General features: G+C 52.2%; 1 protein-coding gene across 1 annotated transcript; it reads left to right on the top strand.

Moving 5' to 3' along the window:
• The first annotated feature begins 6099 nt into the window (after positions 1 to 6099).
• IGFBP6 (insulin like growth factor binding protein 6) lies at positions 6100 to 10360 on the top strand. Its single transcript, XM_061127278.1, has 4 exons — positions 6100 to 6682; positions 8659 to 8798; positions 8956 to 9075; positions 10050 to 10360. Exons 1-4 carry the CDS (start codon positions 6346 to 6348, stop codon positions 10173 to 10175), a joined length of 723 nt encoding a protein of 240 aa, XP_060983261.1. The 5' UTR covers positions 6100 to 6345; the 3' UTR covers positions 10176 to 10360.
• The last annotated feature ends 857 nt before the right edge of the window (positions 10361 to 11217 follow it).

The following is an 11217-nucleotide window of genomic DNA, read 5'->3' as shown; positions in this document are numbered from 1 at the left end:
CGCCCCTTTGCACCCACTCCGGCCAATCTGCAGCGGCCGAGGACGACAGGCACCTGCAGGAGCCAATCGAAGGACGCAGGCCGGACTGGGCGCGGCCCGGTGAACCGGGTACCTAGCGCTGGGTAGGGGCTGGTAAACCCGGGTGTCGAGAGGGTGGTAGGCGGCGACGTGGCGGCCCGGACGCCGCACTGGGCGCCCCGGGCGCTGACTGGCCGGTCAAGGGGCGGCTCCCACCCCGGGCGGGGCGGGCGGGTAAGGTCGCTGCGTACCCACAAATACTGTGACTATTCCCTCAGCGCCAGTTCCGTGTCAGACGTGATGCTAAGAGCTCTGTAGGAATGTCCTTATGAAATGAGTCTTATAATTAAATCCTGTTTGCGTGTGCAGAGCCTGAGACTGGTCTCCATAACGCGTGTGCCTGTTACCACATGTTTTCTATTCTCCAGAGTTATACCATTACCGTGTGCTTTATATTCTCTCGAGCTCCATTTCATGTCACCTTGCCTTCATTCTGGGCAAGGCATTCCTACCAGGAGAAAACTTCGAATGTAAAAAGCAGAGGGATTGGTGTGACTTTAGGAAAGTTACGCTGGGGCCATAATGAGTAGGGAAGATAGATATGGTACTGACCTTTATCACACACCTACTGGAGGGTGATTATTGCCATTCTAGGGAAGACTTTCCCCATTTCCTCCCATTACCAAATTTCTCTTTTCCAGGTAGGAAGGTTTTTTCCCCTCCTCTGGTTTTTTTTTTTTTTTAAGTCTTAATGGAATCTGTTACAATATTGCTTCTATGTGTCGGTGTTTTGGCCATGAGGCACGTGGGATCTTAGCCCCCCTTTCCGGGATGGAACCCACAAGCTCTGCGTTGGAAGGTGAAGTCTTGACCACTGGGCCACCAGGGGACATCCCCTCTCCTCTGTATTCTTATACCATTTTCTTTGCACCTCATTTACAGCACTTATTACAGTCTTACTTTTACTATGAAAATAATCTATGTGTGTAGATGTCTCTCTGCTGGAGTGTGGGCTCCTTCTGACTCCTGGGAGCCATCGTATTCTTATCATAAAGAGGTGCTCTACAGATGTTGAATGAAATGGAAGCCATGCTCTCCTATAACATAAACAGTAGCCACTTGGCATAATGGAAATAGGTGTCAGAAATAGATGTAGGCCGGAAATTAGGAAATCTGAATTAGAACCCCAGATCTATGACTAACATTTACTTGTCATGTTTCCTTAGGCTCCTTAATCTGGGACAGTTATTCAGTCTTTCCTGAAAAGTAGATGCCAATTATTTTGTATAATGTCCTTCAGTTTCATTTTATCTATCATTTTACTCATTATTAGATTGAGGTTATACATTAACAACTTTATTCAGATCTATGAGTAATTTTAAATAATTTTTGTGTATGTTATGAAGTATAGATGAAAGTTCTTTTTCTTTTTTTACACATGGAGATCCAATTGTTCCAGCAGAATTTGTTGGAAAGATTGTCCTTTCTCTACTGAATTCCTTTGCACCTTTGTCAAACATGTATTGAACAACTGTTATTTAAAAAGTCTTTTGGGGACTTGCCTGGTGGTCTAGTGGTTGGGACTCCATGCTTCCAGTGCAGGGGGTATGCATTCAATCCCTGGTTGGGGAATTAAGATCCCACATGCTACGGGGTGTGGCCAAAAATAAATAAAATTTTAAAAGTGTTTAAAAAAAAGAAATCATTAGCTATATTCTTGTGGGTCTATTCCTAGACTCTGTGTTCCACTGATCTGTTTTTTTACCTTTATGTTTTTATTATTATAATTTTATAATAAGTCTTGAAATCAAGTAGTATAAGTCTTTCAATTTTGTTCTTTTTAAAAGTTGTTTGAGTTACTCCAGGTCCTTTGCATTTCCGTATGAGACTATCAGTTTTCCCATTTCTACCAAAAAAGCACTCTGGGAATTTAATTGGCATTACACTGAATCTATTGATCAATTTTGGGAGAACTGACATTTTAACAATATGGAGTCCAATCCACAAGGATTGTACTGATACCTTCCACTCTAATCCAGTACCACAGGGCTGATTCTACCCTTCCTCCCTACTCCTCTGTAACTTATCTCTCAGACAAAGAGAAACTTAATACCCATTACTTATTTGCTCCACCCCAGTCTACATTGAGCAGTTTCAAAATTTTTAATCCATAAGCCCATGAGAAACAAATTTATCAGCTAGAGTACAGTGTTTATGTAGCATATAGAGCGTGCCATTCCATTTATCAGTAGCCTTACAGTTTCCAGTCGAAACACTGTTTTCCAAAGTTACTTAGGTCAGCACCTTTTTTCCCCTCACCACCTTAGTGTGTTTATGTCATGTATGTATAATATAGTTAAATTTACCTGTTACAGTCTGCATTCTATCCTGGAATACCCTACCATCCTGTTTGATTTTTTAGGTGCTAAGCATGTGTTGGATGGACAAATATTAATTCTAAGCTCCCTGTGAACACAGTTTCTCGTTAATTATGTCCATGTCATATAGTTACATCCACATAAATAAATGCTCTATCAATCTATTGATTTTTATTCATGTAATTATAAAAAAAAAAAGCAAACTTCAGACCTGCAGTTATTACTCCTTCTTCACTAATGATTCCCAGTTCCTAACCATCTGACTAACTCCAGCCCAGTCTAGAAAACTTCTCTGCTCCCTTTCTAGTTCACCTTTCTCTGGTATAACTGGGACACTGGGAATCTAGGCAGAACAAGTTATGCACACACACCCACTACATGACCCTATACTCTCATACCTCTTACACAAAGATGTGCTTTTCTGAGACAGCCTCCACCCTTCCCTCTCTTCAACCTATCTTAACCTATCTTTTCTCCTAAATTCTATTTTAAAGACCTATTCTCCAGGAAACCCTCTTTGATTTATCCTGGGGCCAGGTTTCCCTCTCTTATTGAACCCTGACCACACTCAGTCTCCTTGGCCTTTACTCTGAGAACAACAGGAGGGATAGGGAAAGTGAGAGGAGGGACTGAGAAAGCCAAGAGCTGCCCTGGGTCACCTGGGCTAGCTCAGAAGTATAGAAGCACCAGTGGAGCCTCCAGAGAGTTACAATGTACCCCTTCACCTCTCAAGGCCCTCCCCCAGGACTGCCTTTTTTCTCACCCAAAACAACAACCTTTACTTGTATCAATTCCGAAGATGAGCTAGGAGCTGGGGGTCCAGAGATGAAGAAGGTATGGGGCTCTTATTCACAAAACACTCATAATCTAATTGGGAAAATAAGACACGAGAAAAGATAAGCAGATATTTAAGACAGCAACACAATAATATGGATGAACTCGGAGAAAGGCAGACCGCTGGCCAAGCAGGTGGGGAAGAGGTGGCAGAATCTGGTCTGTAGTAAGAGGAATGGCAGGGGGGAGTTTCATCCTTATGAGCTGAAGACTTGTAGTCCAGATTACCTCTGAGCATCACACCTTCACCTCCCCTAATCTCAGTTCAGACTCAGAGATGAGAAACTGCCAAGAGTGATCCCACCAACTGGTTGAACCAGAGTGTGCTTCCAGGGCTGACTGTCCACCGGGTCATGATTGCCATATGGCAGCACAGGTCCATGGGCAGGGAAGAAGGGCATAGCTACCACCAAAGTCATTTGAGGAGGAGAAAGCCACAGAAGCAAGACCAATTGGGAGGCTGCATGTGGGACAGATGGCAGAAATCAGAGGCTGGAGACCAGCTGCAGTTATCACAACAGTTCCCATCAGACCCATACCAGACTTAGGCCACATCATGATGTGGTCATTTAGCCATCTCTCTGGGGCTTTCCATCTGTAGACTGTGCTACCACTTGTCTTTCTGCAGACTCAACACTCAAAAGAATCCAGGCAGGCCCCCTCCTTTACTCCTCGTTCTCAAAAGGAAGTTAGCACTCAATGGCGCTGTGGGTTTGGAGGGACCGGTTTGGGTGAGAGGAGGAGGACAGAGTGTAACCTGTAAGAGAAGGAGGAAGTCCTGTCAAAGTTTATTTATAAAAAGCCTAAGTAGCAGCCCAAGCTGTCTAGCCTTTTCACAACCGTGACAGAAGCTTCCTCTCCACAGAGGCCAGACAGGGTCCCAGGGGTCTGTTTTGACCCACGCTCCATCCTGAGCACTTACTGAGACCTTCAGACCTCTGCTCTGGGTGCTAAGGTGAAAGGCATCCCAAAGGGAGGAAAGCAGAGTTTGAGAGTCTCAGTCTGCAAGGAAGAGCCTAGTTAGATCTCAGCACTGGAAGCACACAGCCCTGAACACCTAGGCCGGAGGCATGGGGGAGAGGGAAGAGCAGTGCTGGGGACGCAGAGGGGACTGGGCTGCTCAGGGCTGTGCTGAGGCTACAGGGCAGGACCCAGCCGGGCAGTGGAGTATAACCAGGGGAAGTCTGGAGAGGTGATGTAGGAGGGTGCATGGGGGAGTTTGGGAAGGGAGCGGGATGTGAGAGGCTAGCAGAGTACTGGGCTTCTGTGCAATATAACCTGCAAAATCACTTTACCCAAACTTTTAAAAGCCACACTGCGATCCTGCAGGGAGCGGGGCCATCTCTTTCCCATCCCAACTTTCCACAGAGTTTTCCATCTTATTCAAGAGCAACAAGGTGGAGTCAGGAGAAAAGCCCTAGCCAGAGACATGTACTGGGCAAAATCAATAGTGATAAGGATGGAGGGACAGGATGGAGCACACTACCCTGGGGTCAGAGCTTGAAGCAGGAGGCCCCAGAGCCTCCCAGAGTAGAGGAGAGCTGCCCCTCCCCACTGCCCCAGCACCGTCCTCCCTGCCTTCCCAATCTGCGTCACTGTCTCTGGGCTACTGGAAGATACTGCTTCCAAGATGTTCTAGGGTCCTAGGGCAGCCCTGTGGGGAGGGTGCTGGGAGTAACTTTTTTTTTTCATTTACCGAAAAGTTCAGGAAGCTCTTGCTGACATTCTTGCTTGGGGGCCCAGAATTTAAACTTAGTCACTGCCCAGAGCCCTTGTTTTAGGAAAGAATGAGATGGCCAGTGTTGCATAACCCAGAGCTGTGTGGGTGGGGGTTGCAGAAGGAAACGGTCCTTCTTCCTCCCTCTAGGAAGGAGGCTCAGCTAGGAGTTCTGGGGATGGGCAGGGTACTGCCTGGGGAAGGGAGGCCACGAGTGGGGGAGGTGGGGTGGACAGACCAATGAAGTGAAAGCCCAGGAGAGCAGGCTGACCCAAAACACTCAGCCCCATTACCGTCCAACCTCCCTTGGCATAGAACAGCCTGAATAATCCAGAAAACCCAATGGATGATACTGGGTGGGGATGGAGTGGGGGCCAGATTCTGGGAAAGGAGAGGAATGGAGGGGTGGGCTGACTTGGATGAAGGACAGAGGTTGGTTGAGGTCTGCTCTTTGGCCACTGTCCCTTAGAGCAGCCAGAGTATGGGTTCCTCTACCTCCCCACCCCAACCCCCCATAATTTCAGCTGGTCAGTCACCCATCCCTACCTCCCAGGTGTTCAGCCAGTTCTGTTGCCACACTGCGGCCTTGCTGCCTCCCCCCCCCACCATGGCCCACAATCCTCCCAGACCCTCATGGCCTCAGTATAGTCCGAGGATTTCTGCCAGTTCATTCAAGGTGTACTCCCCCCGTCTTCCAGCATTCCAGCACCCTACCCAAGTCTGACCCCATCACCTGCCTTCCCCTCAGTCACATCTCAGGGAAACTTTCTCTTGCTCCTCCCTCAGGTTTGCCCTTCCTCTCCTCGCCCTGGGTTTACTCTCTCCCAGCAGCAGTCGATTCTCCCAAGACCCCACTTCTCCATCGTCTCCGCCTTTTCTCTCTTTTCTTCGCCCACATCCCCCTTCCGACCCCCACACCACCCCTTCTCCGTCCCCTTAAGTCCGCCATCTTCTCCCTCCCCACCCGAGTCCCTGGGTCTCCTTCGCCCGCCACACACACGCCCGAATTGGCTTTCAGATTTCCCCTTCATCCCAACTCCGGTCCTCTCCCGCTTCCACCACTTTCCACCCTCCAGGGCCTCCAGCCAGCTGTCCAGCTCCCAAATTCCGGGCGAGATTCCCGGGAACAAAGCAAGAAAAATCAGAGTAATTTGGGAAGAAAACAGAAACCGGGAAGGGAGGAGGTAGAGAAGAGTGGGGAGGACCCAGGTGGAGGGGGGGCCTCTCCAGTCCCACCCAGTTTAGGGGATGCCCCTGCCTTCTCCACACGCCCCCCCTTCACCTGGCTCTTAAAGGGCCCGGCCCCTGCCGGCGGCTACTTAAGGCAGAGGGGCGGCGGCGGGCAGCAGCTGCGCTACGACTGCTCTGGGAGGAGCGGACGGGGCAAAAATCCTGACCATGACCCCCCACAGGCTGCTGCCGCCACTGCTGCTAACTTTGCTGCTCGCTGCCCGCCCAGGAGGCGCCTTGGCAAGGTGCCCAGGCTGCGGGCAGGGGGTGTCGGCGGGTTGTCCAGGGGGCTGCGCGGAGGAGGAGGATGGGGGGCCGGCGGCGGCGGCGGCGGAAGGCTGTACGGAAGCTGGGGGCTGTCTCAGGAGGGAGGGGCAGCAGTGCGGGGTCTACACTCCCAACTGCGCCCCAGGACTGCAGTGCCAGCCGCCGGAGAAAGAGGATTTGCCTTTGCGGGCGCTGCTGCAGGGCCGGGGCCGCTGCGGCCGGGCGCGCACGCCCTCGGGTGAGTCCGCCGCGCCCCGCCCCTGCCCCGCCCACGTGAGCCCCGCAATTCTGCACGCTGGGTCCCCGAGGGATGAGCTCGGGGCAGATGGACGCTTCCTTCTCCCCATCTCTGGCAGATTCCAAGCAGTGCCTGCTCCCCTCCCTGTCTTTTCTTCGCCTGATACCCTGACTTTCGCTTTCCATCCTGAGCTCCGAGGGGGGGGTGGTATATTCAGTGGGGTGAAAGGGCAAGTGCGGGGAGCTCCTACAAGGCTGGAGTGAGGCTGACGGCCCTAGGGATGAAGCAGGGAGATGTCTGACCCCGCAGCCTTTTTTGCCCCCTCTGCCTATTTTCTCTTGAGGGGATAGGGAGGGTTGGAAGGGTTTAGGGACTTGCTGTATGCCACAGAGGCCCAGCTCCTTCAGCCCTAGAGCCCCAAGCTGGAGAAAGGACCCAGACATTGTTCCCAGCTTCCACTTAGAAAAAGAGGGAAGAGAACTCCAGACTCCCAAACCCTGAACACACTGAGAAATACCTCCTTTTAATATCAGGGTGTCCAAAGCACCTGAACATAGAGTGAAAAATAGAAGATGGCTCAAATCCAGAGCTGTTTTAGACTAGACTAGGGTCAGAGGGTTGCCGCTAGCCCTCTCCCCCGCCCCCAGGGGGAGGGTTAGAGGTAAGAAAAGAAGGAATCTGCCAAATCAGGGTTATGATTTAAAGCTTTTCAGAACCCTCCACCCACCTCACCCCACCCTAAGCCAGAGAGGAGAATAGAAGGCTGAGTCACTGAGTGGGTGGGGCAGAAGTGAGTCAGAACCTGAAAGATGGGGGGCAGCAGGGAGATGCGGAGAGCAGGAAATGTAAACGCCCCTCCCCCCCCCCCCCCAGGGGCATCTGAGCGCTTCCATGGGAAGGGATGGGAAATCAACTTTCAGTTTCTTTCAGTCCCGAATGCCTGGGTCCAAGCTGTTTGGGGTTCTCCTGGAAAGCAGCGGTCTGGGTGGGTCACAGGAGGCAGCTGGGAGCATGGTCATGGTAGGATACTGAATAGAGAAAATGAGAGGCAAGATCTGAGAAGTGTGGAGGAAGAAGGATCAGACTTGGGATTGCAGAAGAAATGGTTCTTGGGTTTTGAGATGGGAGCAGCTTGTCTAGGCTTGAGGTCTGGGGGCTGAGCAGAGCTTGTCTTTGTGCGTGGAGAGGGAGAGACATCACTTCAGGGCTCATAATATTTCATTTCTAGCTGGGGCAGATTCCAAGCAGCGGTGACTCTCCTCCCTGTCTTTTTTTCGCCCCGACACTCTGACTTTCCCTTCTCATCCTGAGCTCTCCCCAAGCCCCCCAGTACCGTGCGTAAAACTTTTTCCAGAGAAGGGAGCAGCCTGCAGGTTGGAACCGCTCATTCCTGCACCTTTGCAGCTTGCCCGTCTTCCACCTCCTGGTGAAGGGCTGAATCGCACAGGTTCCTGGGACCGCAGGAGTTGAGCTTGGCTGAGCCTCGGGGGACCAAAAGGCCCCCATTGCAGTGCCCCCAAATTAACTGTGTCTCCGGCCTGGGAGGGGTAGGCTGAGTCACTTTAGGGTCACAGCGGGGACACACATTCCACTTGGGTCCCTGCTGACCCTCTCGCACCGCCGTTTCTCTTCTGCCCCATCTCCCTGGCTTGGTGCGCCCCCTGCTGGCCTCCTGTGGAACAACCAGGCCTTTTCACCCAAAGCCCCAAGGCTCTTTATCAATGCCTGTACGGTATTGATTTTCGCTTTCCAAAGTACTTGTCTTTTATAAGCCTTAAAACTAGCCTGGGGATATTATCATGAAAGGTAATATCACCATTTTTCAGGGAAGGAAACCGAGGCCTGGAGAAAGTAACAGTGGAGCTAGACTCTAAACCCCATCACTGCTCTGAAAGTCCCGCTCGTTTCCACTTGACTCTGTTTGACATCTGGTTGATTTCCGGGCTCTTCTTCCCCCATTCCTCTTGTATCTGTAGGGGAGAATCCTAAGGAGAGTAAGCCCCAAGCAGGAACCGCTCGCTCGCAGGACGTGAACCGCAGAGACCAACAGAGGAATTCGGGGACCTCTACCACTCCCGCCCGGCCCAATTCTGGGGGCGTCCAAGACTCTGAGATGGTGCGTTTGGGGCTGGCAGGGTGCAGAAGGGGTGGAGAGCCCTGGAGATTCTCCTCTGAGACCACTCCCTTGGGTTTGGCAAAGTCTCCCATCCCAGTCCTGGGAGCCTGGCTGGTGGGCCCAGCAGGCTCTGCAGCGGAGCTGTCCCTCCCCCCAGGGTCCCTGCCGCAAACATCTGGACTCCGTGCTGCAGCAGCTCCAGACCGAGGTCTTCCGCGGGCCTCACACCCTCTACGTGCCTAATTGTGACCATAGGGGCTTCTACCGGAAGCGGCAGGTGAGGACGTTCCTCCCCTCCCTTGGCCCATCTTACACGACAATTGGGTAGGGGCTTTACAGAGTTGTATAAATGAGACGCTGGCCTGCCTTTAGGGCTCTCCCAGCTTTAGGGCCACGCACAGAGAATAGCTAACCGCAGCTGTGGGAAGGGTTAGATTATCTAAGTGAAACTGAAAGTCGCTCAGTCATGTCCGACTCTTTGTGACCCCCATGGACTGTACAGCCTGCCAGGCTTCTCTGTCCATGGGATTCTCCAGGCCAGAATACTGGAGTGGGTAGCCATTCTCTTCTCCAGGGCATCTTCCCAACCCAGGGATCGAACCCAGGTCTTCTGCACTGCAGGCGGATTCTTTACCATCTGAGCCACCAGGGAAGCCCTTAGATATCTAGTGAAAGTGAAGTCGCTCAGTCGTGTCCGACTCTTTGCGATCCCATGGACTGTAGCCCACTAGGCTCCTCCATCCATGGGATTTTCCAGGCAAGAGTACTGGAGTGGATTGCCATTTCCTTCTCCAGGGCAACTTCCCGACCCGGGGATCGAACCCGGGTCTCCCGCATTGTAGGCAGACGCTTTACAGTCTGAGCCACCAGGGAAGTCGAGATTATCTAAGGAACACCTAACTCTGAGAGAGGTTCACATAAGCATCAGAATCACCCTGCCATGAATACCGGTGGCAGAGCCCCACCCGCGGAGCCTGGGAATTTGCATTCTAACATGGCCCCTAGTGATGCTGTTGGTTCAGAAACCACACTTTGAGAACCACGGCTCTGACCTAGAAGAACGGGCGTGCTCTGGTGGGTGAAGGGAAGGCGCGGAAGGGAAGCCAGTGGGCCTCACTATCCTGAGAACACTCAGAGGTTCCCGCAGACTCAGACTCAGGAGTCCACAGCGCGTTCCCAACCCCGGGGGCCCCTCACATCCCTCCCGCTGGAGCCTCGCGGCACAGCTGATCCGTATGCCTCTCTCCCCAGTGCCGCTCCTCCCAGGGGCAGCGCCGAGGTCCCTGCTGGTGCGTGGATCGCATGGGCCAGCCCCTGCCCGGGTCCTCAGAAGGCGGCGATGGAAGCTCCCTCTGCCCCGCCGGAAGCAGCGGCTAAGCCTGAGCTAGGGGCTGCAGGGCCACTGGCAGGAACATGGGGCCATCCTCTTGGGTTATTTGCTGAGTGATGGGTAACTACACCATTCAGGCCCTGCCCCACTGTCCCCCTCACCCCTGGGACCTCACATGTGGAAAGATTGCTGGTGTCGGCTGGGGGTGTTAATAAAGCTGTGTTGGGGGGGATCTCTGGTTTATGTCTCTGTGTTCACCACTCACATTGATGGAGTCACTGGCCCTTCTTTCTGCCTCCATCCAGCCCCCGCCATGGAAGCTCTCTTCTCTTGTGCACTGACTTCAGTCCTTCCTTCCACACTCGGAATGACGAGACAGCCACTGGTAGAGGTTTCACAGCCTCAAGCCTCACCCAACTGCCCACCAGGGAGTGGGAGGCAGGAGATGGGGGTGGGGAGACATTGAGGCCTTGGCAGGCCTTGATCTGAAGTTGTGACCTTGTTTCTACCATTGATCTTTGGACATAGAGGGAGAGGAAGGATTAATAGTTAATCCCCACCAGTAGCTCAACAAAGAGAAACTCAAGGCACTTACCATTCTGTTCCTTCGTATTAAAAAGGGAAGGAAATTAGTACTCGTTGTGCTCTTGCCTTGGGCCATGCCCTGGTCCATGTGCTTTTACCTGGACTACCTCATTTTGTGCTTACCTTGTGAGACAGGGACTTTTGAACCTGTTTTTCAGAGGAGGAAACTTCAGCTAAAACTATTTGGGTCCTTTGCCTGAAATTCCACAGCCAGCAAGTGAACAAGGGAGGATTGAAATCTGATTCTTCCATACATGATAATGCTGGCATCCCTCAGGTGCTGAATAAGTTTTGTTTTGTCTCCTTTCTGCTTACCTGCTAACCCAAGCGGGTGTAGGGGAGGACTGGTGTCCAGAGCCCCCAGCACCCAGCCCTCCCCGGAGGGGCCACAGCCCCGCAGTTGTCTCAGGTACCCCCCTCATAGAATAGTAGTCACGTGCACACACAGCTGTGTTGACAAGGTTCTTTCACACATCTTATGGTCTCAGGGAGCTGAGTGCCCCT

This window comes from Dama dama, chromosome 3 (genome assembly GCF_033118175.1).
Source record: "Dama dama isolate Ldn47 chromosome 3, ASM3311817v1, whole genome shotgun sequence".
In the NCBI taxonomy this organism is placed as follows: domain Eukaryota; kingdom Metazoa; phylum Chordata; class Mammalia; order Artiodactyla; family Cervidae; genus Dama; species Dama dama.
Note: the sequence above shows the minus strand (reverse complement) of the source record. Positions and strands in the feature narration are given on the sequence as shown.